Raw genomic sequence first — 27,332 nt, forward strand, 5'->3', positions numbered from 1 at the left:
CAGGCCTCCCTGTCCATCACCATCTCCTGGAGTTCACTCAAACTCACGTCCATCGAGTCGATGATGCCATCCAGCCATCTCATCCTGTCATCCCCTTCTCCTCCTGCCCCCAATCCCTCCCAGCATCAGAGTCTTTTCCAATGAGTCAACTCTTCGCATGAGGTGGCCAAAGTACTGGAGTTTCAGCTTTAGCATCATTCCTTCCAAAGAACACCCAGGGCTGATCTCCTTCAGAATGGACTGGTTGGATCTCCTTGCTCCAACACCACAGTTCAAAAGCATCAATTCTTCGGTGCTCAGCTTTCTTCATAGTCCAACTCTCACATCCATACATGATCACTGGAAAAACCATAGCCTTGACTAAACGGACCTTTGTTGGCAAAGTAATGTCTCTGCTTTTCAATATGCTATCTAGGTTGGTCGTAACTTTTCTTCCAAGGAGTAAGCGTCTTAATTTCATGGCTGCAGTCACCATCTGCAATGATTTTGGAGCCCAAAAAGATAAAGTCTGACACTGTTTCCACTGTTTCCCCATCTATTTCCCATGAAGTGATGGGACCAGATGCCATGATCTTTGTTTTCTGAATGTTGAGCTTTAAGCCCACTTTTTCACTCTCCTCTTTCACTTTCATCAAGAGGCTTTTTAGTTCCTCTTCACTTTCTGCCATACTGCCCTCTTTTAGAGAAGAGGATACTGAGACAGAGAAGTTAAATAACTTTGCTAGGCTCACACAGCTAATTAGTGATGGAATCAAGATACAGATAGGCATTTTGACTTTGGACACTATACTCTGCTTAATTCCCATGTTAACTTCTGTTAACATGCCGCTGCTCTGCTCAAAAGCTTCAGCAATCTTAATTTCTTTACTGCACAAAGTATAAATCCTCTCTCTAGGTTTCAAGACTTTCTGTAATCTGGCCTTTGCAGTTTGACCAAATTTATTTCTAAGTCTCTCTTAATAATCAAATACTCTGAGGTTCTGTCCTACTCAAGCTATCTTCCAAGACTTTATCTTATTCCCAGTGTCTTCATGCTGCTGCTAAGTTGCTTCAGTCATGTCCAACTCTGTGTGACCCCATAGACGGTAGCCCACCAGGCTCCCCTGTCCCTGGGATTCCCCAGGCAAGAGCACTGGAGTGGGTTGCCATTTCCTTCTCCAATGCATGAAAGTGAAAAGTGAAAGTGAAGTTGCTCAGTCGTGTCCGACTCTTAGTGACCCCATGGACTGCAGCCTACCAGGCTCCTCCACCCATGACATAATGAAGAGCAATTTGCATTAGTTAGATAGGAGTCTTGATTATTGAGTTCTTGGTCCCTTCATATATCTGTTTAGTATAGAACCCCCAAATGAGCTAGTAATGGTTCTAAATAGCCACTAAAATGGTATCAGGATATATTTGTACTTACTTTTTTTTTTAAAGGTCAGTCCTTCAGTATAAATTAGGGAAATTCCAAGCTTTTACATAGGATTTTTATAATTACTAAGATTTTGTTATTTGGAGATAACATTTTTTAAGGTACATGTTTCAGATTTTAAAATCTTAACACCTTTAAGAATTACATTTGATATTAACAAAAGAATTTTTAGTTACTAATTCATATGCCTCTGATACTGCTTAGTGAACTGGATATAAAAGGAATGTAAAATATCATGTATGAAACGAAATGCCAGTCCAGGTTCGATGCACGATACTGGATGCTTGGGGCTAGTGCACTGGTACGACCCAGAGGGATGGTATGGGGAGGAAGGAGGGAGGAGGGTTCAGGATGGGGAACACATGTATACCTGTGGTGGATTCATTTTGATATTTGGCAAAACTAATACAATTATGTAAAGTTTAAAAATAAAATAAAATTTTAAAAAAATAAATAAAATTTAAAAAAATAAATAAAATTAAATTAAAAAAATAAATAAATAAAAGGAATAACTCAAAATTCAAATTAGGACAGATAAGTAGCAGGGGCTTTTTATTTGAGGAAGAAAGAAGTTTTTAAGGTCAAGTTTAGAGTGATGATTCAAGTATACTATTACATAAAATATTTGTATCAGTAAAGCCTCATTTTGGCTAAAAATCACAAAGATTATTCAAATACAAAAATATTTTTCAACAGCTGCTATATACAACAGAGTCTATTACATGACATTTGAGAATGCTACAATGGAAAAAGACTCAGTATTTATCTCAAATAACTTAAAACTTTTATAAGGTAGATAAAAATAGTAACACTAATTTAAGAAAAATATATGCATACACACAGCCCTGGTGTCTCAGCAGTAAAGAGTCTGCCTGCCTGCAGTGTAGGAGACTCGGTAGAAGCTATGGGTTCAGTTTCTGGGTCTGGAAGATCCCCTAGAGAAGGAAATGACAACCCACTGCAGTATTCTTGCCTGGAAAATCCCATGGACAGAGGAGCTTGGCGGGCTGCAGTCCATAGGGTTGCAAAAGAACCAGACACAATGTATCAACTAAACAACAACAAAAATATGCATACACACATGTATTAAAGACTTTCAAGGTTTCTTGCCATATGTATAATGGCAAAACTATTTCTAAATTTTAGGAGACATCAATAGCATCAGTGCTCTGATGACCTAGTTGTAACAAATATTTCAGAATAAATGCTTGTCTTGATTGTAGTGCTATAAGAATAGCACTGATTGCATGTTGTATTAGAGGCTTAGAAGAGAGAAGTAAAGTAGATACTAATTGAACTCTTCATAACTGAGGGTTTTCCTCTATTTCTTTGCATTGATCACTGAGGAAGGCTTAATTATATCTCCTTGCTATTCTTTGGAACTCTGCATTCAAATGGGTATACCTTTCCCTTTATCTGCCCTTTTTTTTTTCAGTTTGCAAATTTTTTATTTATTTATTTATTTTTACTTTACAATATTGTATTGGTTTTGCCATACATCAACATGCATCTGCCATGGGTGTACACGTGTTCCCCATCCTGAACCCCCCTCTCACCTCCCTCCCCATACCATCCCTCTGGGTCATCCCAGTGCACCAGCCCCAAACTTCCTGTATCCTGCATAGAACCTGGACTGGCGATTCATTTCTTATATGATATTATACATGTTTTAATGCCATTGTCCCAAATCATCCCCCAACTCCCTCTCCCACAGAGTCCAAAAGAGTGTTATATACATCTGTGTCTCTTTTGCTGTCTTGTGTACAGGGTTGTCGTTACCATCTTTCTAAATTCCATATATATGCATTAGCATACCATATTGGTGTTTTTCTTTCTGGCTTACTTCACTCTGTATAATAGGCTCCAGTTCCATCCACCTCATTAGAACTGATTCAAATGTATTCTTTTTAATGGCTGAGTAATACTCCATTGTGTATATGTACCATAGCTTTCTTATCCATTCATCTGCTGATGGGCACCTAGGTTGTTTCCATGTCCTGGCTATTATAACCAGTGCTGCGATGAACATTGGGGTACAGCCACTATGGAGAACAGTGTGGAGATTCCTTAAAAAACTGGAAATAGAACTGCCATCAGATCAGATCAGATCAGATCAGTCGCTCAGTCGTGTCCGACTCTTTGCGACCCCATGAACTGCAGCACACCAGGACTCCCTGTTCATCACCAACTCCCGGAGTTCACTCAGACTCACGTCCGTCGAGTCAGTGATGCCATCCAGCCATCTTGTCCTCTGTCGTCCCCTTCTCCTGCCCCCAATCCCTCCCAGCATCAGAGTCTTTTCCAATGAGTCAACTCTTCACATGAGCTGGCCAAAGTACTGGAGTTTCAGCTTTAGCATCATTCCCTCCAAAGAACACCCAGGGCTGATCTCCTTTAGAATGGACTGGTTGGATCTCCTTGCAGGCCAAGGGACTCTCAAGAGTCTTCTCCAATACCACAGTTCAAAAGCATCAATTCTTCGGCACTCAGCCTTCTTCACAGTCCAACTCTCACATCCATACATGATCACTGGAAAAACCATAGCCTTGACTAGACGAACCTTTGTTGGCAAAGTAATGTCTCTGCTTTTGAATATGCTGTCTAGGTTGGTCATAACTTTTATTCCAAGGAGCAAGCGTCTTTTAATTTCATGGCTGCAGTCACCATCTCCAGTGATTTTGGAGCCCAGAAAAATAAAGTCTGACACTGTTTCCACTGTTTCCCCGTCTATTTCCCATGAAGTGATGGGACCGGATGGCATGATCTTAGTTTTCTGAATGTTGAGCTTTAAGCCCACTTTTTCACTCTCCTCTTTCACTTTCATCAAGAGGCTTTTTAGTTCCTCTTCACTTTCTGCCATAAGGGTGGTGTCATCTCCATATCTGAGGTTATTGCTATTTCTCCTGGCAGTCTTGATTCCAGCTTGTGTTTCTTCCAGTCCAGCGTTTCTCATGATGTACTCTGCATAGAAGTTAAATAAACAGGGTGACAATATACAGCCTTGACGGACTCCTTTTCCTATTTGGAACCAGTCTGTTGTTCGATGTCCAGTTCTAACTGTTGCTTCCTGACCTGCATACAAATTTCTCAAGAGGCAGATCAGGTGGTCTGGGATTCCCATCTCTTTCAGAATTTTCCACAGTTTATTGTGATCACATAGTCAAAGGCTTTGGCATAGTCAATAAAGCAGAAATAGATGCTTTTCTGGAACTCTCTTGCTTTTTCCATGATCCAGCGGATGTTGGCAATTTGATCTCTGGTTCCTCTGCCTTTTCTAAGGGCATACACACTGAGGAAACCAGAATTGAAAGAGACACGTTTACCCCAATGTTCTTTTATCTGCTTTTTGATTGACTTCTTTTCACAGCTATTTGTAAGGCTTCCTCAGACAGCCATTTTGCTTTTTTGCATTTCTTTTTCTTGGGGATGGTCTTGATTCTTGTCTCCTGTACAGTGTCACGAACCTCTGTCCATAGCTCATCAAGCACTCTGTCTATCAGATGTAGTCCCTTAAATCTATTTCTCACTTCCACTGTATAGTCATAAGGGATTTGATTTAGGTCATACCTGAATGGTCTAGTGGTTTTCTCCACTTTCTTCAATTTCAGTCTGAATTTGGCAATAAGGAGTTCATGATCTGAGCCACAGTCAGCTCCCAGTCTTGTTTTTTCTGACTGTATAGAGCTTCTCCATCTTTGTCTGCAAAAAATATAATCAATCTGATTTCGGTGTTGACCATCTGGTGATGTCCATGTGTAGAGTCTTCCCTTGTGTTGTTGGAAGAGGGTGTTTGCTATGACCAGTGCATTCTCTTGGCAGAAGTCTCATTCTGTACTCCAAGGCCAAATTTGATGGTTACTTGCCGGGGTCCAGCCCCGGTGGATCCAGGGAATTTGAAGCGGGGACGGCGTCGGCGAGGATCAGGAAACAACTGCTTAATTAAACTTTTTAATTAAGGATATAAAGAGTAATAGAATAAGGATAGCTCAGTGAGGAAATTCAGTGGAGAAAAGAGGCTGAATAATTCAGCCAGAAGGTAAGAGAAAGAACTACATGGGGAGACCAAGTTTCGGTGAACAAGGCCCGCACTTTATTTTCCAAAGTAGTTTTTATACCTTAAGTTATGCATAGAGGATAATGGGGGAAGGGGTAGAGTCATGCAGTAAGCCAGGCTTTCTTCCTGCAAACTTATCATATGCAAAAGTTTAGGTGATTTGCATCATCTTCTGGCCCGGAGGCCTGTTAACATTTTAAGAAACTTATTTTTCTCTAAAGGTGATTATTCTAAAGTCAGGCGCCAGCCTCCAAAAAGCATTAGATAAAGTTGCATTCCTACAGAGCAAAGGTGTGATGGGCTATAACAAGAAAAAGAATTAACTCAAGGGTCCCAGGTTACAAACATTAAAGCTACTACTTACACCAATTATATTAATCAATACACTGCCAGGGACACAGCAGGTAAGGGATATGGAAACTTAGCAGCAAACATTGGCCCGACAAGTGAAAATCCCTTCACCAATACAATTTCTAATCAATCTTTTAACTGCTCAAAGGAATCTGTATTTAGACAGTTTAGAACATCTCATGCCTCTCACAGTTGGGAGGCTCTGAGCAATCACTTGTGGCCGGAAAAACCTATTCAGGCAGGCTAGAGGATTTCCAAAGGAGTTTGTAGGTTGAAACACTGTCACACCCAGGAATTATTAACTGGAGCTGTAAGCTAACTCTTTTTTTCAGAGAGGTAGTGGGGGACAGCCCCCCGTAAAGTCAGAGGTGTAGGTGAAAGCACAAAGCAGAAAGTAGGCAGACTCTGGTTTTGGGGGTAAATGCTCGAGAATTTCCAGGGGGACTCCTGAGGCTCGATCCTGCCTTTGCGTATGCCGAGCCTCCTTTCTCATGACCTTTGTCATGGGTGGAGCTCCTCACGCTGGCTCCCGGCAGTGATAGAATTCCAGTTGAGCTATTCCAGATCCTGAAAGATGATGCTGTGGAAAGTGCTGCACTCAATATGCAATATGCCGGCTCCCGGCAGTTACTCCAGGTGTTTCTTGACCTCCTACTTTTGCATTCCAGTTCCCTATAATGAAAAGGACATCTTTTTTGGGTGTCAGTTCTAGAAGGTCTTGTAGGTCTTCATAGAACTGTTCAACTTCAGCTTCTTCAGTGTTACTGGTCAGGGCAAAGATTTGGATTACCGTGATATTGAATGCTTTGCCTTGGAAACGAACAGAGATTATTCTGTCGTTTTTGAGATTGCATCCAAGTACTGCATTTTGGACTCTTTTGTTGACTATGATGGCTACTCCATTTCTTCTAAGGGATTCCTGCCCACAGTAGTAGATATAATGGTCATCTGAGTTAAATTGACCCATTCCAGTCCGTCTTAGTTCACGGATTCCTAGAATGTCGATGTTCACTCTTGCCGTCTCCTGTTTGACCACTTCCAGTTTGCCTTGATTCATGGCCCTAACATTCCAGGTTCCTATGCAATATTGCTCTTTATAGCATCGGGCCTTGCTTACATCACCAGTCACATCCACAACTGGGTATTGTTTTTGCTTTGGCTCCATCCCTTCATTCTTTCTGGAGTTATTTCTCCACTGATCTCCAATAGCATATTGGGCACCTACCGAGCTGGGGAGTTCATCTTTCAGTGTCCTATCTTTTTGCCTTTTCATACTGTTCATGGGGTTCTCAAGGCAAGAATACTGAAGTGGTTTGCCATTCCCTTCTCCAGTGGACCACATTCTGTCAGACCTCTCCACCATGAGCTGCCCGTCTTTGGTGGCCCCACGGGCATGGCTTAGTTTCATTGAGTTAGACAAGGCTTTGGTCTGTCTGATCAGATTGGCCTGTTGTCTGTGATTGTGGTTTCAGTCTGCTCTCTGATGCCCTCTCTCAGTGCCTACCATCTTACTTGGGTTTCTCTAACCTTGGACGTGGGATATCTCTCTCTTCACAGCTGCTTCAGCAAAGGCCAGCCGCACTCCTTACCTTGGATGTGGGGTAGGTCCTCTCGGCCGCTGCCAAGAATGGGAAAGACTAGAGATCTCTTCAAGAAAATTAGAGATACCAAAGGAACATTTCATGTAAAGATGGGCACAATAAAGGACAGAAATGGTAGGGACCTAACAGAAGCAGAAGATATTAAGAAGAGGTGGCAAGAATACACAGAAGAACTATACAAAAAAGATCTTCACAACCCAGATAATCATGATGGTGTGATCACTCACCTAGAGCCAGACATCCTGGAATGTGAAGTCAACTGGGCCTTAGGAAGCATCACTGTGAACAAAGCTTGTGGAGGTGATGGAATTCCAGTTGAGCCATTTCAAATCCTGAAAGATGATGCTGTGAAAGTGCTGCACTCAATATGCCAGCAAATTTGGAAAACTCAGCGGGGGCCATAGGACTGGAGAAGGTCAGTTTTCATTCCAATCCCAAAGAAAGGCAATGCCAAAGAATGCTCAAACTACTGCACAATTGCATTCATCTCACATGCTAGTAAAGTGATGCTTAAAATTCTCCAAGCCAGGCTTCAGCAATACGTGAACTGTGAATTTCCAGATGTTCAAACTGGTTTTAGAAAAGGCAGAGGTCACAAGCACGGAAATTGAAACTGTAATCAAGAATCTTCCAGCAAACAAAAGCCCAGGTCCAGATGGCTTCACAGCTGAATTCTACCAAAAATTTAGAGAACAGCTAACACCTATCCTGCTCAAACTCTTCCAAAAAATTGCAGAGGAAGGTAAACTTCCAAACTCATTCTATGAGGCCACCATCACCCTAATACCAAAACCTGACAAAGATCCCACAAAAAAAGAAAACTACAGGCCAATATCACTGATGAACATAGATGCAAAAATCCTTAACAAAATTCTAGCAATCAGAATCCAACAACACATTAAAAAGATCATACACCATGACCAAGTGGGCTTTATCCCAAGGATGCAAGGATTCTTCAATATCCGCAAATCAGTCAATGTAATACACCACATTAACAAAATGAAAAATAAAAACCATATGATTATCTCAATAGATGCAGAGAAAGCCTTTGACAAAATTCAACATCCATTTATGATAAAAACTCTCCAGAAAGCAGGAATAGAAGGAACATACCTCAACATAATAAAAGCTATATATGACAAACCCACAGCAAACATTATCCTCAATGGTGAAAAATTGAAAGCATTTCCTCTAAAGTCAGGAACAAGACAAGGGTGCCCACTTTCACCATTACTATTCAACATAGTTTTGGAAGTTTTGGCCACAGCAATCAGAGCAGAAAAAGAAATAAAAAAGAAAAAAAAAAAAAAGAAAACAGAACTTAACAATATATTAAAAAGATAATATATCATGACCAGCCAAAGCTTATCTAAAGAATACAAAGTTGGTTTAACGTTCTGAAAGCAACCTATGTAATTTGTCATAATAACAATCTAAAAAAGAAAAAAACATAAAATTACCTCAGTTAATGTATTTAAAAAGCAAATTAACAAATTTTAGCATCTATTCCTGATTTTTTTTTAATTCAGCAAACTAGTAATAGAAACTTTCTCAACCTGACAAAGACAAGAAATGAACAATCAATACAGTCAACAATGTGGATCAGTCTCAAAATAATTACAGTGCATGAAAGAAGCTAGACCAAAAAATACATATTATGTGATTCCATTCATATAAAATTCTGGATCGTTTAAACTAATGCATAGTGATAGCAGGTCAGTTGTTTCCTGAGGAATAGGACTGGTTTAGGAAGGAGTGAACATAGAGCAAAGTGTCCACAGAAGGGAGGGATTAACACAAGGCATGAGGAAAACGTGGGTGGTGATGACTATGTCACTATCTTCATTATGGTGGTGATTTTAAGGATGTGTAAACGTGTAAGAACTTTCAAATTGTGTTCTTCAAATATGTGCAGGTTCGAACATCCCTGGTCCAGTGGTTAAGAATCTGCCTTCCAATGCAGAGGACATGGGTTTGCTCCTTGTTCAAGGAACTAAGATCCCACATGCCATGGGGGCAACTAAGCCCATGCACTGCAACTAGAGAGCCTACTTGCCACAACTAGAGAAAACCTGTGAGCTGTAATGAAGGCCCAGTGCAACAAAAAAAAAAAAAAAAAGAAAAGGCAGAGGAACCAGAGATCAAATTGCCAACATCCGCTGGATCATGGAAAAAGCAAGAGAGTTCCAGAAAAACATCTATTTCTGCTTTATTGACTATGCCAAAGCCTTTGACTGTGTGGATCACAATAAACTGTGGAAAATTCTGAAAGAGATGGGAATACCAGACCACCTAACCTGCCTCTTGAGAAACCTGTATGCAGATCAGGAAGCAACAGTTAGAACTGGACATGGAACAACAGACTGGTTCCAAATAGGAAAAGGAGTACGTCAAGGCTGTATATTGTCACCCTGCTTATTTAACTTATATGCAGAGTACGTTGTGAGAAACGCGGGGCTGGAAGAAGCACAAGCTGGAATCAAGATTGCTGGAGAAGTATCAATAATCTCAGATATGCAGATGACACCACCCTTATGACAGAAAGTGAAGAGGAACTAAAAAGCCTCTTGATGAAAGTGAAAGAGGAGAGTGAAAAAGTGGGCTTAAAGCTCAACATTCAGAAAACGAAGATCATGGCATCTGGTCCCATCACTTCATGGGAAATAGATGGGGAAACAGTATCTGACTTTATTTTTCTGGGCTCCAAAATCGCTGCAGATGGTGATTGCAGCCATGAAATTAAAAGATGCTTGCTCCTTGGAATAAAAGTTATGACCAACCTAGACAGCATATTCAAAAGCAGAGACATTACTTTGTCAACAAAGGTCTGTCTAGTCAAAGCTAGGGTTTTTTCATTGATCATGTATGGATGTGAGAGTTGGACTATAAAGAAAGCTGTGTGCTGAAGAATTGATGCTTTTGAACTGTGGTGTTGGAAAAGACTCTTTGAGAGTCACTTGGACTGCAGGGAGATCCAACCTGTCCATCCTAAAGGAGATCAGTCTTGGTGTTCATTGGAAGGAGTGATGTTGAAGCTGAAACTCCAATATTTGGCCACCTGACGCACAGAGCTGACTCATTGGAAAAGACCCTGATGCTGGCAAAGATTGAGGGCAGGAGGAGAAGGGGATGACAGAGGATGAGATGGTTGGATGGCATCACCAACTCAATGGACATGGGTTTGGGTGGACTCCAGGAGTTGCTGATAGACAGGGAGGCCTGGTGTGCTGCGGTTCATGGGGTCGCAAAGAGCCAGACACGACTAAGCAACTGAACTGAACTGAACTGAACTACTGAGAATTGGCTCTTTGTTTAGAGAAGTAGGTCTTTTTTTTTTTTTTAACCTTAACTCCACTGTTCTTACCTCATAAGGAAAACAGAAGAGTTCTTTGGGTCTTGTAATTCTTGATAACATGTAGACACCATCATTCCCCAAACTTTCCACAAGGATTCTCAAAGCATTGCATCCACTCTTCAGCTCTTGTCCTTCCCTGGTTTTGGTGAAGTGTGTGTCCCCCCTCCTCCTGTGAAAGCCAGCCTCTCACCTGGGCCCTGATATTGCCCTTTCATGTTTTCTCAGGAACTCTCACTGTTAAGTAGGAGCCCTTCGTCTCGTGTATTTTCAACTTCCTTCCCCACGACTAGATCCTTCCCATTATTAACTCAGGTTTATCCACTTTTAACAACAAAACAAAACTTCCCTCAGCCCACCAAATAATTCTTATCTCTCTCCACCTTTTTGTAGCCAGACTTCTTAGAGGAATGATTGATGCTCATTTTCTCCATTTCCTCACCTCATAGTCCTGTCTCAACTGCTCAAACAAAGGACTCTCCCTAAAGTCATGAATGACCTCCATGTAGCTAAATTCAGTCATACTTTTCAGTCTTCATCTTACTTGATCCTCTTTTTTACTTTGGCTTCCATCGTGCTAAACTACCCTGCTTTCTTCCCTTCTGGCTGTTGCTTCTCAGCCCTCTTTGACAGACAGTCCTTTCCCACTTGACCTTCTAGTACCAGAGTCTGGTGTAAGCACTAGAGAGTAGAAGGAGATGAGGGCAGGGATACAGGCAAGGTTGAGATCATGCAGGTGCTTATTGGAACATATTAGAAATAGTATTGTCAGTGCTAATCCTATACTTTTATATGGCTAAGTTCATAAAATACTCAATGATAGCGAGCTTTTTATTTGCATAACTTCTTTCTGTTACTATTAAGGAGCAACAAGCATCGAAAAGTATGATCTTCGTACAAATATGTGGACTCCTGTAGCAACTATGAACGGGCGGAGGCTGCAGTTCGGCGTTGCAGTGTTAGATGACAAACTGTACGTGGTTGGAGGAAGAGATGGACTGAAGACTTTGAATACTGTAGAATGCTACAACCCTAAAACAAAAACTTGGAGTGTGATGCCTCCTATGTCTACACATAGGCATGGCCTTGGTGAGATAACTGCAGATTTGTTCATACTTTGATGTATAGGCCTGTATGGCATTTTCAGTCTTTACCTGGCAAAAGATCAATGTCGCAGCTGCTGAACCAACAGCAGTCACTAGCATTCCCTCATGCTCCCTGTTATCTGAGAAGCAGAAGCAGAGAAAACAAGCATGTATATGTGCAGCCAGCACAAGTGAAAACATGAATATTTAAGAATTATGGTGTAGCATGACGGACTGACAAGCTACCATTTGACATGTGTGTTCTATGTTGACATTTAATGTTATCTAATTGAAATGCTTATTTAAAGATCTTTAGCATTATTTTTGTTCATGTATATTCCTTTGTTTTTAAGCAGAAATGAATAAGATGCAGAAAAATTTTGAGGTAGCACAGAGAATGTCATGATAGAGACTCTTCATTCTTTAATTCAGTAATTCACTGAGCAAATATTGATTAGCATGTGCTGTGTGCCATGCTCTCTGTTCTGTAGATATATAAAGATGAGGAAGACACTGTCTTTATCTTCAAGAAACTGATGACTCATTCTGAAATGGACAGAAGAGAATTTAGGGATCTTGTATCAGATGACTTCTCTTTTCTCATAGAAAAAAAATGGAAAGAATTGTTTGCTGAGAGTGAAGAGGTGGATATATTATAAAATTAGATGGGGCTTGAAATGTATGTATATCACCCAGATTTTGCTATATAACAAACCACTCCAAAGCGTAGAAGCTTAAACCAAGGATTGTTTATTTAGCTCATGAATCTGTGCATCAGCTGGGCAGTTCTTCTGGTCTGGGCTGACTTAGAAGATTTCCGCTGGGTTTTCTCATGAATCTGGAGTAGGCAGGCAGGCTAGTTGGTCGTTGATGTAGAATGGCCTCACTCACATGTATAGTGGTACACCGGCTCTCAGCCTAGGCAGCAGAGGCAATTGGGCCACATGCCTCTAATCATTCAGGCTAGCCCAGTATTATTCTCATGGTGGGAGTCACAGGGTTTCAAAAGCAGCAAGAGAAGGTAAGTCCCAGTGCACAAACATTTTTCAAGCTGCTTCTTGCCTCATGTTTGGTAGTATCCCATTGGCTAAAATAAGTCATGTGGGCAAGCCCTGATTCAAAAGGTAGAAAAATAGACTCCACTTCTTGATGGGAGGACCTACAGAATCCCATTGCAAATAGACATGTCTTCTGGGAGAGGGAGAATTTGTTACCATATTGTCAATTTATCAGAGTTTTGGAAAAGGCTTAAAATAGTTGCAATAAAGAATTTGATAGGTTATTATAAAAGATGAATGAGTTATAGTGAAGAGATAGTTGAGTTTAGATAAGATGGCTTTATACTATACCCAGTTTATTAATACTGAGCACCAGAGTAGAGATTGCCCAAAATGCCAATGAAAATTATCTAGGCATGAAGCTTGGTATGGTAATGGGAACAGCAAAAGATCAGAGAGACAAGGGATTCTTCTAGTTGCAATTAGCTTTCAATGAAAGATGATCTTAAGTTTCAAGTTAGATAAGGAAGTAAAACCAGGGAGTTGGGGCTAAGGTACTGAGAGAGGAGCTTAAAATTAACTACATGAAATTCAGCAAACAAAACAAATAGTAATCTTGAATCCATAAAATCAACTATTGAGTTCAGTTCAGTTCAGTTGCTCAGTCATGTCCGACTCTTTGTGACCCCATAAATTGCAGCACACCAGGCCTCCCTGTCCATCACCAACTCCCGGAGTTCACTCAAACTCATGTCCATCGAGTTGGTGATGCCATCCAGCCATCTCATCCTCTGTCATCCCCTTCTCCTCCTGCCCCCAATCCCTCCCAGCATCAGAGTCTTTTCCAATGAGTCAACTCTTCACATGAGGTGGCCAAAGTATTAGAGTTTCAGCTTTAGCGTCAGTCCTTCCAAAGAACACCCAGGACTGATCTCCTTTAGAATGGACTGGTTGGATCTCCTTGCAGTCCAAGGGACTCTCAAGAGTCTTCTCCAACACCACAGTTCAAAAGCAGCAATTCTTCGGTGCTCAGCTTTCTTCACAGTCCAACTTTCACATCCATACATGACCACTGGAAAAACCATAGCCTTGACTAGACGGACCTTGTTGGTAACTGTTACATAGGCACAAAGTGGGAAGATATATCTTAAAAGCAGCTTCAACGAGGCTTTTAAATTTGTGTTGAGCATAAAATCCAGGGTCAAAAGTATGATTCAGCTGCAAACGTTCCTCTATTATGGGGAAAAGAAAGTCAATTCTAACTTAATGTAATTTCTTATAGTACATAGAATGGGAATGGCCATTATCTACCTATGTCTTATACAGATGAGATTGTGCATGGGATACTATCGTTAGTTCTTGGTACCATACAAAAGAGTTTATTGAACTGTAGCAAGTTCAAAGGAGAATGACCATATCATTCAAAGTGTCTTCTTTAAGCCTTTATTTCCATTTTATGTTGTTCAGAACAGCTTTGTTCTTACTAATTTACCTTATAATAAACGTTATAAACATTATTTAAAATAATGTTTGAACTTACAGAAGAAATCTTAAGTAAATTTTAAATTTAAATTACTTAATTACACTCACACACATGTAAAAATATAAAATTGTCTATGTTTTATGTATATCTGGAGATAGATAGATAATCTCCTATAGCTAGTACTGGTAGGACACAAATGAGTAGGATGGTATGTTGATTTGGTTCCTGCATGGACGGTGACTATTTATGTCATCTGGCTATGATTTCACAAAAATAGATGTCTTTGTATCACAATATTTGTATTTTGGCCTTCAGGTGATATGTATTTATATCTTACCGGACTATGGTCATGTCATACTCCTGCTGCTGTTGCTAAGTCACTTCCCAAAACCCTCCACTGGCTTTCCATCTCATTTAGAGTAGAATCCAAAGTCCTTACAATTGTCCCGACCACTACATGATCTGAGCCCACCCTTCCCCTCATCCACTACTCTCTCCCCCTTACTCACCAACTGGCCTCCTAGCTGTATATACCACAGACACACTGTGCCTCAGGGCCTTTGTATATACTAGTCCTTTTGTCTCACCTTCGCTTCTCCTAGATACCTTCAAGCCTGGTTTCCTTACTTCATTCACATTTCTGTTCAAACATCAGTCTATCCGAGAGGTCTCCCTGATCCTCTCTACCTTTTTCCTTTATTCCCAAGTAAAATATTAGATCCATCAGGGCAGAGCCCTTATCTGTTATGCTCCATTAAGTACCTGGCCCGTGGTAGAAGCTCAGTAGCTGTTGAATAAATGAACATATGAAGCTGACTTGGTTCTCTTGTGATGAATCAGACCAATATATTGTGGTATCAAATCTAACGAGCAAAATCTCATAATTTGAATTAAAGGAAGAAAGGAATGAAATTGCTGTTTTCAAATATATTGTAAATCCAAATTGTTGAAAAATGTTATAAATATGGCAAAATTGTGCATATTGTATGCTTTTTAAATAACTTTCCCCTGTTGGGCCTCAAAATGCTGCCTCTAAAACTTTTAAGACCAGAATTACAGTGCTATTTCTCCCCCTTACCCACCCACCTATCTATCAAGAAGAGCTGTGTCCCTCATAAGCAATGTCTTTGTCATAAATATTTATCATCAATTTTTGCTCAGTTAAATTTGCTTCTTAAAGGTTCATTTTACTTAGATTTCAATGAAAGGTTTTTCAGTTTGCTTCTTTCCTGTCTCCTTGTAGGCGTGGCTGTACTGGAAGGTCCTATGTATGCAGTAGGAGGACATGATGGCTGGAGCTATCTGAATACAGTGGAGAGATGGGACCCTCAGGCTCGCCAGTGGAACTTTGTTGCTACCATGTCCACTCCCAGGAGCACAGTTGGTGTGGCTGTACTAAGTGGAAAGTAAGGATATATTTAAAGTTCCACTTAAATGTATCAAGCTATAGCATGTCCAACTTAAAAGATACATAGAAATCATGAGAGAAATACTTTGAATGATGTAAACAAACTTTTTAGTCTCTTTTTTATAATAGTTCTAAAAATAAATAGCTCAACATTAAGTTAGGGTTTTATTTTAATGTACAGATATTATAAATTTCTAGTTATTTTAAGTAAATTGTATATAAATATTCAATATAGTCAAAATCTGGTGGTTTATGTAACTGAAAAGTTTTTTTTTTTTAATTATATAGTCTCACTCGTATTTCTCTAATTCCTTCCATCTCTTCTACTGATTTTTCCTTACTTAAATATGTGTGTGTTTTAGTCGCACAGTTGTGTCTGACTCTTTGCAACCCCATGGACTGTAGACTGTCAGGCTCCTCTGTCCATGGGATTTTCCAGGCAGGGATATTGGAATGGGTTGCCATTTCCTTCTCTGGGGGATCTTCCCAACCCAGGGACTGAACCCAGATCTCCTGCATTAGCAGGTGGAGTCTTTACCAGTGAGCTGTGGGGGAAGCCTTTCCTTCCTTAACACTTCTTTCTTATCTTGGTAAACTGCTGAATACTAGAATGCATTTAGAAAGACATGTTTCCTTGTTTCTTGTCTGCTCTAAATAAACATATTTGGATAGAGCCACCACTAATAGCTCTTGTTTACTCAAAGACTAAAACATATAGTATCTTTTCCAGGCCTTTCTTCCATAAAATGAAGACCTATATGGTTATTAAATAAAAGTTGTTTGTTACATAACTTTACTCATTTAAAATGCTTTATCATCATCTCCAGAAAGAGAAAAGAATAAAGGTTAAAATACAGAAACTTAAAATTATTTGTAGGATTGTTACTGATTATTAAAAGATTTAGATTTTATAGATGATAAAGTACAGGCAGATAGAGATTAAATAACTCGTCCAAAGTCACAGCTAGTAAGTGATAAGTGGTAGAACCAGGATTCAAACTCAGAGAGTCTGGCTCCAGAGTCCATTTTCTTAATTAGTGTCCTATACCACTTTTCACAAGGAAGACCCAGGAATTCACTGTGAAGAGTGTACAGTACCTGAAATCCTATTAAACTGTGCATGTGTATATGTGTTTTTAGTTATTGACATTTCTAGTTGTTGATTCCTTTTAACATTCTGTGATCTGTATTTATATAATTACTCTAACAAGTATTAGTTTAAGATGAGGACAGTTTACTATTAAGGCGGTAACATCAAAAAAAAGTTTTTAACATAAAATTTTAACAGGTTGAAGTTTCAAATAAATTTCAAATTCCATGCTATTAATATATTTTAAGTTTAAAACAATATACTGCTGCAACTATATTTTACTGTTTAAGATATGTTATCTTATTATTTAAGAACCAGTTTGAAACCTGGGTTTGATCCCTGGTCAGAAAGATCCCCTGGAGAAGGGAATGGCTACCTACTCCAGTATTCTTGCCTGGAGAATTCCATGGGCAGAGGAGCCTGGCAGGCTGTAGTCTGTGGAGTCACAAAGAGTCAGACATTACTGAGCGACTAACACTTCACTTGAGTGGCACAGGTATTACAAATAATGAATTAAAATTATGAAATATTTCTTTTAAATATGTATATCTACCCAAATATAAATACTTAAGAGTTTTAATGGGTAGAAATTTGATATAGTTCAAATGCTATTCTTTAAGAATTAAAAGATAGCTGAATATTAACTAAGGCATCCATAAATTCAAAATGTGTAAGCTTTTGTACATGCAGTAAGCTGAATTTATTATTTTACAAAAAACTGATAGAAAAATATCTACAAAGAGTTTCCCAGGTGAATAGTAAGTCTAAGAAGATTTTGTGCTGAATAAAAAACATTTATATGTCCAAATACTTAAAATATTTTACATATTTTAAGATCAGAGTAAAAATATTTTTAATTAGGGCTTCCCTGGTGGCTCAGTGGTAAAGAATTCACCTACCTGCCAATGCTGGAGACTTGGGTTCTATCCCTGGGCTGGGAAAATCCTACATGCCATAAGGCAACTAAGCCCGTGTGCCACAACTAGTGAGGCTATGCTCTAGGGCCTGTGAGCGATAATTCCTGAGCCCACACCCTAGAGCTGTGCTCTGCAACAAGAGCAGCCACCACAGTTAGCAGTACTCATACCACAACTAGAGAGTAACCCCTGCTCACTGCAATTAGAGAAAAGCTCACACACCAATGAAGACCTAGCACAACCAAAACTGAATAAATAAAATTATTTTTTAAAATAATATTTTTATTAGTGCAGTAGTAATAATATAATTAATAATAATCTTAGTGCAGTGTATTGATTGATAATGAATTTCTATTGGTTTATTAGGCAACGTTTAGAACATTAACATACCAATGAATATAAATATGATATTTTAATGTCCTAAACATTGTCTAGTAGATGAGTATATTTGAATCGATAGTTCTGTTCTCGTATTTCACTATTACAAATACATCCCAGATGACTGTTGACTGTACAACTGCTCATTAATGTAACTGTTGTCCGCTTCTCCTTCTTACTGAGTGACCACATGCAAGTTTCTTAATCTCCATGAATCCCAGTTTCTTTACCTGTGAAACAAGGATACAAATAGTTTGTCATAGGATCACTGTAATGATTAAATTAATACATGTAGAGTGCCTCACCTGTGGTAGTGCTCAGAGGTTAGTTTCTTTTATCACCAAGTCCTATCTTAGCTATTTAAGAAATGTCATGGTATATTTATATATCATCTTTTATCTGTTTTAAGACACACTTTAACATCTCTAAAATTGTGATGTACTCTACAATCAGTGGTAACTTGTCAGTTAGATGGCAGCTGTGAAAAAGTTGTCTTTGCTCACGTGAGTTTATGTTTTCTTTTTTATGTATGTACAGAATGATATGTAATATATACAAATATATGATATATACATGTGCCATTTAATAGGTAGCACATCTTCGTTCTTAATGGCACATAGATTGACAGTATTTCTTATAACTGATGACACCCTGAATTCAATGAAATACCATAAGAATAACCTCTTTCTTTGTCCTATGCATAATAATAGGACTGTCTCTTATTTCCCATTCAATTTGTTCTTTTTATAGACTTTATGCAGTTGGTGGTCGTGATGGAAGTTCCTGTCTCAAGTCAGTAGAATGTTTTGATCCTCATACTAATAAGTGGACACTCTGTGCACAAATGTCAAAAAGGAGAGGGGGAGTAGGAGTCACTACCTGGAACGGATTGCTGTATGCCATCGGGGGACACGACGCACCTGCATCCAACTTGACTTCCAGGCTGTCGGACTGTGTGGAGAGGTATCTCCTGTGAAAGAAAGCTAGGAATGAATCAACAAACCTAAGCCTCTGACACTCCCACACAAATTAATAACTCTTGTTTTTGGTTTGTTTTTATTTTTTTAAATTTTAATTGGAGGCTAATTACTTTACAATATTGTGGTGGTTCTCTTGCCTGGAAAATCCCATGGACAGAGGAGCCTGGTAGGCTACAGTCCATGGGGTCGCTAAGAGTCGGACACAACTGAGTGACTTCACTTTCACTTTTCACTTTCATGCATTGGAGAAGGAAATGGCAACCCACTCCAGTGTTCTTTCCTGGAGAATCCCAGGGACGGGGGAGCCTGGTGGGCTGCCGTCTATGAGGTCGCACAGAGTCGGACACGACTGAAGCGACTTAGCAGCAGCAGCAGCATTGTGGTGGTTTTTGCCATACATTCACATGAATCAGCCATGGGTGTACATGTGTTCCTGATCCTGACCCTCCCTCCCACCTCCCTCCCCGTCCCATCCCCCCGGCTCATCCCAGTGCACCCTGAGCACCCTGCCTCATGCATCGAACCTGGACTGGCGATCTATTTCACATATGATAATATACATGTTTCAGTGCTATTCTCTCAAATCATCCCACCCTCGCCTTCTCCAACTTGAGCACCCACAAACAAGGCAGTTCATTATGAGCTCTGTAAATACTGGGTGGTTTGCTCAGGCCATCTCTTGATCTGTCTCCAGCAACCCCCTCAGAGTCTTCCCTCAGTGTTACCTTAGAATTGATTACATAATTCATTAATTGAATCCTTTGACAAACATTTACTGTGTACCTATTTTGTACTGGATATTGTACCTAATAAGAAAAGGAGTCTGATGAATTTTACAGAGAATGAATTAGGAGCTGGAAGCAAATAAGCAAAAAGGAAAGGGACATTTCTGACATGTTTTGATATAAAATGAAGTAGTATGAAATAGTAAAAGAAAATAAAGGGCTAGTAAGACTTAAAACTTGAACAAGTTATCCATGTTCAAAACTCATATATGGGTCTAGGTAAAGAGCCTGACATCAACACAAGCTCTGGACAGTGGTTCAGCTGCACCCCCCCCCCGCCCCCGCCCATCTTCTGTGTGATCCAGAGAATTGAAGGGATTTAGGAAGTAGATTTTGGAGAAGGCAATGGCAAGCCACTCTAGTACTCTTGCCTAGAAAAGCTCATGGACGGAGGAACTTGGTAGGCTGCAGTCCATGGGGTCACTACTAGTCGGACACAACTGAGCGACTTCACTTTCACTCTTCAGTTTCATGCATTGGAGACGGAAATGGCAACCCACTCCAGTGTTCTTGCCTGGAGAATCCCAGGGACGGCAGAGCCTTTTGGGCTGCCGTCTATGGGGTTGCACAGAGTCGGACACGACTGACACGACTTAGCAGCAGCAGCAGGAAGTAAATTGAGTAGGAGTGTGTATGAACACATCAGAAAGGTATATGTTTCAAAACTGGAAGGCAGCCACTGTCACTGGAGAACACAGAATGACAGAAGTGGCAGGAAAGTAGTAGGGGGAGGTCGGGGCAGATCTTGTAGAGTCTTGAAGCCCTGTTAAGGATCTTGGATTTTAAAGAGCAATGAAAAGTTAACAAATATGTGTATGTGTGTGAATTATTTAATAAATTATAAATGACTAAAAGAAGGATAAAAAATGAAGGTTTGTAGATGACAGTGAGTGCTTTCTATAAAATAATAAGCAGAGTTGGTGTTTTTTGAGAAAGCAAGATAGTTAACACCTATGTTTCACCTGTGTCAGGAAGAAAATAATTCAGACTTTGCCTGCTGCATGTTAAAATCCAGGAAAGATATATGGAAGTGTTTAAACACTTTGTCCCATAAATTACAGGCCCACTATAGGACCGTACCCAGTGAAAAGCTGTTCATTAATACAAGAAGCATAGATAAGTCATTTGGAAGCAATATAAGTCATCTTAGCATGGTGTATCTGCTCTTAGACAATTTGGGAGCAGTTCTAGTTAACGTACTTCATGAAAAGGACAAGAAACTCTAAAAATGAGCAGTTAACAGTGATTGAGGGGAATTCCCTGGTTGTCCAGTGGTTAGGACTCCAAGCTTCCATTGTGAGGGGTATAGGTTTCGATCCCAGCACCACCACCACCACCCCCCAAAAAAAACATAAAAAGCAACAAAAAGCTGCAGTTGAGGCTGTTAGTCATCTTACATAGAGCACCCATCTTATGCAGAGCTTCATGAATTGATTTCTTCAGATTTGCAGTAGGCAATCTAAAACCCTAAAGCAGTTTTAAACATTCACATGAGCTCTTTTGGACTAGTTTAAATGTTACACATCTGTAAAATAATTCTGTTGTAATTTAGAAGTTTTCAGGAAAATACTGATTTTTTTCTCTAAAATGTGTTCATTATGTAATAGATAATAAGACATAAAATAGGATTAAAGGACAGAAGGATTTTATGTAAAGTGTTGTGAGAATAATGTCAGCTCCATTTCTAAAATTTCCTTTCAGATATGATCCTAAAACAGATATGTGGACTGCAGTGGCTTCTATGAGCATCAGCAGAGATGCTGTGGGGGTCTGTTTACTTGGTGATAAATTATACGCTGTTGGAGGGTATGATGGACAGACTTATCTTAATACAGTGGAGGCTTATGATCCCCAGACAAATGAGTGGACCCAGGTATGGCATTTCATGTTTCATTATTACACTTACTGTATTTTGGTTAAAAACAATTCTTTTGGTAAAACAGACCCTAATTATGTCCAGTATCAAAATACATAGCATAAGCAAGATAAAGTCATCTCTTAATTAAATATAAGAAAACAGAGGGAGTGTTTAATTTTATAGTATAGTTAAAATTCAAAATTACCTTTAAAGTGTGAGTTAATACTCAGAGAAATTATTAATTGTAAGAAAACATTATTAATGTAAGAAAACATTAAATAAATGTCACTAAAGTGGAAATACGCAGGCTATCTTGAGGAAGTGGGGCTGGTTATAAGACTCCATGATTGAGAAGAGTAGGAATTCTTGGAGAGGAAGGTTGGAATCAGGATGGAGGTCTGTAATGGTTAGCCTAAAGAGTTTGATAGTGAGAATCCAGTGGAGACTTTTAACTGAGAGAGCAATGCAGTAATAGAAAATCCACATGTCAGAAGCTGGGGCCAAGGTAAATTGGGTTGGGGCAGGGTAAGTGAAGGCTGGGTGAAAGGACATTTAGAAGGTTGCTTCATTTATACGGAGAAGGCAATGGCACCCAACTCCAGTACTCTTGCCTGGAAAATCCCATGGACAGAGGAGCCTGGTAGGCTGCAGTCCATGAGGTCGCTAAGAGTCGGACACGACTGAGCGACTTCACTTTCACTTTTCACTTTCATGCATTGGAGAAGGAAATGGCAACCCACTCCAGTGTTCTTTCCTGGAGAATCCCAGGGACGGGGGAGCCTGGCGGGCTGCCGTCTATGGGGTCGCACAGAGTCAGGCACGACTGAAGCGACTTAGCAGCAGCAGCAGGTTGTCTAGAGAGGTGCAGCTTCTGGAGAAAACAGCAAAAGAATGATCAGAGAGTATCTTAGTAGATAATGAAATAGAGCATTAAAATAAAGGAGAGAAGATTTCAATAACATAAAAGAATGAAGAAGATTTGTCATTCATGAAGTTGTCAGGACCTTTGAGAGTGTGATAGAAGCAGAAGCCACCAGAAGATTAAAAGGAAATGTGGAAGCTAGAGCGGCATACAATTTTAAAATAATGATAATGATAGAAAGTTAACACTTAATACATTTTATGTACCTGGCTCTGTTCTAAGCACTTCACATTAAAGAATCTTCCCAACAACTCTATGAGGTAAGTACTATTATCTCCTCACTATATTGGATGAGGTGTCTAAATAGCTGACTCAGTGTCACACAGCAGGTAAATGGTGGAGTTAAATTTTGAGCCTAGAATCTTTTTCACAATTAAAGATGAAGACAGGAGAGTTGACAGAAAGCAAAGTTGAAGGCATTTTTCTGAAAAGAAGGACAGAAAACAGAATTGAGGGCAAAGGCAGGAGGAAAGTTTTTATCCTCAGACTGGAGGAAAGGTTTTATCCTCCAAAACTGGAGGGGAAGATGAGAATATGAGGATTGAAAGATAGAAAGTATTTTCAGGTGAAGAGAATGGTAGGTAAAGAGACTTAGATTGTATAACCTTGATCTTATTTCTTAAATAAGTGAGATCACTTGGTGAAGGGGAGAAGGCATAATTTGAGGACTTGAGTTAGAGCTACAGAATTTCATTAGAAACTACCATCAGCCTCCTACCATGGCAGAAGAAGTTGTGAATGATAATTGAGGAACCCAAGAAGAGAAAGAAGACTCTCTTTTCCTGAAATGTATTTCATTTAAGCCCTTAGGCCAGTTATAAGGAAATCTATTTCAAACTTGCTATTACAGATAATTAATACTTTATGCTGAATCACTCTGTATCAGAATTCATAGTCTGTGACCATACAGCCCTTTGCTTTACATGCCATCTCCATTACTTTTTAAAATTTTTTTATTGAAGAACAATTAGTATACAATATTATATAAGTTACAAGTGTACAATATAGTGATTAACAATTTAAAGATGACTGTATTCCTTGTGTTGTACAGTGTGTCTTTGTGGCTTATTTTATACATGTGTTTGCTCAGTCGTGTCTGACTCTGTTATCCCATGGATTGTAGACTGCCAGATTTCTCTGTCCATGGAATTTTCCAGGCAAAAGTACTGGAGTGGGTTGCCATTTCCTCCTCCAGGGGATCCCACCCAGGGATCAGTCAAACGCACTTCTCTTGGGTCTTCTGCATTGGCAGGCAGAATCTTTACCACTGTGCCACCTGGGAAGCCCCGTTTTATACGCAGTTGTTTGTAACTCTTAATTCTCTACCTCTGTTTTGCTCCTCCACTCTCTCCAGTGGTAACCACTAGTTCTCTAGATCCATGAGTCTGTTTTATTGTTGTTGTTGTTGTTGTTATATTCACTAGTTTGTTGCATTATTTAGATTCCACATATAAGTGATTTTAAAGCTCCCAAATGTGGACTTATAACCATAGTATCTGAAAAATAAATGTTTTCCATTCGATGGTCCTACAAATGGACAGGAGGACATTTATTTGCATGGGAAATGAAATATGATTATGAAGTCTTAAGCTACCACTCACCCCACTACCAGCATTGACCCAAAACAGGTGACCACATTGCGTTTAGTAAATTTTCAAAGCTAAACTTTCTAGCTGGTTATCATGACAACATGGACTGTTCACAGGGTAGAGACAGTGTCTTGAGTGTTTTGAGAAAAACTACTAATTACAGACATTGTGATTTAAATGACTTGGAGGTTACTTCTAGAATACTGTAAGTAAATATGGTTTTAAAATAGGTTATTTAATCAAAAAGATGTAACAGTGATGAAAACAACTGATTCAGGTGGAGAACAACCATGAATTCACTCACGTTGAAGTCAGGTGTATCCTTAATTGGTCAGGAGAGGAGAGTCAAAATGACTAGAAGGTCATTTTGATATCGTGTACAGGTGGCACAGTGGTAAAGAATCTGCCTGCCAAGCAGGAGACCTGGGTTACCATCCCCAGATTGGGAAGATCTCCTGGAGAAGGGAATTGCAACCCATTTAACTGTTCCTCCCAGGATAATCCTAAAGACAGAGGAACCTGGCAGGCTATGATGTTACAAAGAGACATGACTGAGAAACTAACCCCCACCACCATTTGACAAAAACACTTTACGACATATCCGTACATGCATAGGTACAAAACAAAACCCTTTCCAAATGCTTAATGTTTTAATTCTGTTAGCTCAAATGCATAGATTCTTACTGGGCTCAAAGTAGTCTTTCTTTTAAAACTCTTCTTGTCTACACTTATCTCCACTATGAATTACTCCAGTGTCTAGAGTACTTTTGGGGAAAAAAAAAAAAAAAGACAATAAGTGAAATATTTAAGAATTGTTGCTTATTCATAAGATTATACTTTCTCCCAAGTGGCTCATATTTCTGTCTCACTGTTCTCACGGGTGTAGAGTTTATTCACCAGGTTTGTTTTCACTCCCAAGAAGCTGGGTGGATGATATGTGTTATTGATTCACTCTGCTAACAAGTAGTAGAATGAGTTTAGACTTCTCAGCCATGCTGAGAAGGTCATCAATAACTGTGAAGTCAGTGGTTCCTCCAGAGTAAGCAGATCCCAGGCAGCAGTGTATTTTGTGTACTCTCTGAGACAGCAAAGTAACGGCAGCTCTGGATAATACTTGGTATTTTCTCCATGTTGGTCACAAAGTTACTCTAAGTGTTCAACCTTGTCTCACATCCATATTGTACATAATTTTGGCCAAAATAGTGTTTCACGTAGACCAGTTCCTGATCTGTCTTTAAAAGTCATCTTTAAAGAGAAGTGAATGCTACATTGTGTTATATACCCAAAACGATTTAGTCCGTGAAGCTGTGGCATCAGGAAAGAGGATCTCGTTTAAGAAAAGAGCCAGCAGAAGAGCTCGGACAGTAGGGTTTGGGCAGCAGCTCTTTGGCAACCACTGTGAGCAAACTGTTTCAATATTTCATTGACTGTTGTAGTATTATCAACATTTTTACCCACAATCCCAACACAAGTCTTTTTGGTTTTTTGTTTGTTTTTTTAGGTTGCTCCACTGTGCCTTGGAAGAGCTGGAGCTTGCGTTGTGACTGTGAAACTATAACTTAGTGCTTGTTTTTCTAAATGAAGATATCTTCTTCCTTTATGAATTTAGTATAATTATTCTGCTATCAATGGATATGTTTTTAGTAAATTTGCAACGCCACATTCCTGGGCACAAAGTGCCTGATCTCTAAATGAAGATGTTAAAACACGGAAGGAAAGAACAGAAGAACCAGGATTAAAAACTTTCACTTCTTAGGAGATTAAAACTCTGTCTGGTGGATTGTGAATGTATGTTCCTGATATATAGAATATGACGACAAATGCACTGCTCCTAACACAACCCAGGGTTAATTGGGAATTTCATTTCTTTTAATAATCAAAAACATTTTACTGAATACTATTATCCAGATTTCTTTTATTATAGTGCAAATACATCTGATAAAACTTCTAATGTATTGCTTTGTAACTTTACCATACATGAGTTGTAGTAATTTTTATTCATTTGTTTGCTTAACCACAACCACTATTTTAATGATATACTAAAGACTATGCATTTAGTTTTTTTCAGGAATAGCTGAATTTTCTGTGCTTTGGTTGTAGAGTTTTATTTCTAAAGTTTCTAAGTGAATCAATTTAATGAACATTAAAGAGTTAGAACAATGACCAAATAAAAGCTTGTTTTGATCTTTGGGATCTATTTAAATATTCATTCCATCTAGATTCATCAAGAACTCTATATTATGATATTCTTCCTTTGGAACTGAAACAAGGTGTTTTACATTAAATTCAAGATATGCACATTTTGTGGAGAAAATAAATGCTATATACCCTCTAAGGTTCTTTCACCTAAGTAGCATTTAATTATATGGATTTGTTTTCTTTTATATTATTAAAAATGTTTTGATTTTGTCTTTTTATATCAAAGAACTGTTTGGATATTCCTATGTTCTCAAGTCTGTGTTTGCCTCTCCTGCCTTGTTTCTTATCTTTTGCCAGAATTAGTAATCCTTTGTGCGTCTTTGTAATCAAACAGTTTGGAGGGATGGGCTTACTGAATGTTTGGCAAATGAGTTTAAAGTATTTATTACCCCAAATTTTGTACATTTGTAAACTCTTAATTACACATGTGAATGTTAATACTGTCAGTGAATTATTTATTGTTTGCACAAGTGCACTGGGCAGTATTTTATGATAAATTCTTTAGGGTATAAGTCATTAACATATCTTAATATAAAAAGTATAAACTAAATTCTCACCTTTTAAAAGTTCATATTGTGGTTAATGTGTTTTTACATTCTGTATCAGTGTAGCCTTTATTTTGGTTGCTTCCTTTAAAAATTGAGCTTTTTTTTTTTTTTTTGAGCTGATTTTGAATACTCATGAAATTTTTCTACCTTTGAAGTCAACAAACTTAGGACTTTTATTCTCAAAGAAAATTCCATGGGTATTTTACTGGTGTGGGTACTAAGAAAATAGCAGTGATCATGACAAATATATTATTATTTCATATATTCATTGTAGGGTGTATATGAATTCAGATATTTTCCTCACAAGATGGGGTCAG

The 27,332-nt window shown here is 39.0% G+C and overlaps 1 protein-coding gene across 5 annotated transcripts in view; it reads left to right on the forward strand.

The window, feature by feature from the left end:
• KLHL5 (kelch like family member 5) overlaps positions 1-26,905 on the forward strand; it is a 95,817-nt gene extending 68,912 nt beyond the window's left edge. For all 5 annotated transcript variants that reach the window (XM_005207901.5, XM_005207900.5, XM_059887859.1 and 2 more), the window contains 5 exons: positions 11,640-11,864; positions 15,585-15,747; positions 18,885-19,097; positions 21,601-21,772; positions 25,770-26,905. In XM_005207901.5, coding sequence (XP_005207958.1) covers positions 11,640-11,864; positions 15,585-15,747; positions 18,885-19,097; positions 21,601-21,772; positions 25,770-25,826 — 830 coding nt within the window. In that variant the 3' untranslated portion in view covers positions 25,827-26,905. The remainder of the gene's footprint in view (positions 1-11,639; positions 11,865-15,584; positions 15,748-18,884; positions 19,098-21,600; positions 21,773-25,769) is intronic.
• Positions 26,906-27,332: the final 427 nt, after the last annotated feature.

This window comes from Bos taurus, chromosome 6 (assembly GCF_002263795.3).
Source record: "Bos taurus isolate L1 Dominette 01449 registration number 42190680 breed Hereford chromosome 6, ARS-UCD2.0, whole genome shotgun sequence".
Classification (NCBI taxonomy): Eukaryota; Metazoa; Chordata; class Mammalia; order Artiodactyla; family Bovidae; genus Bos; species Bos taurus.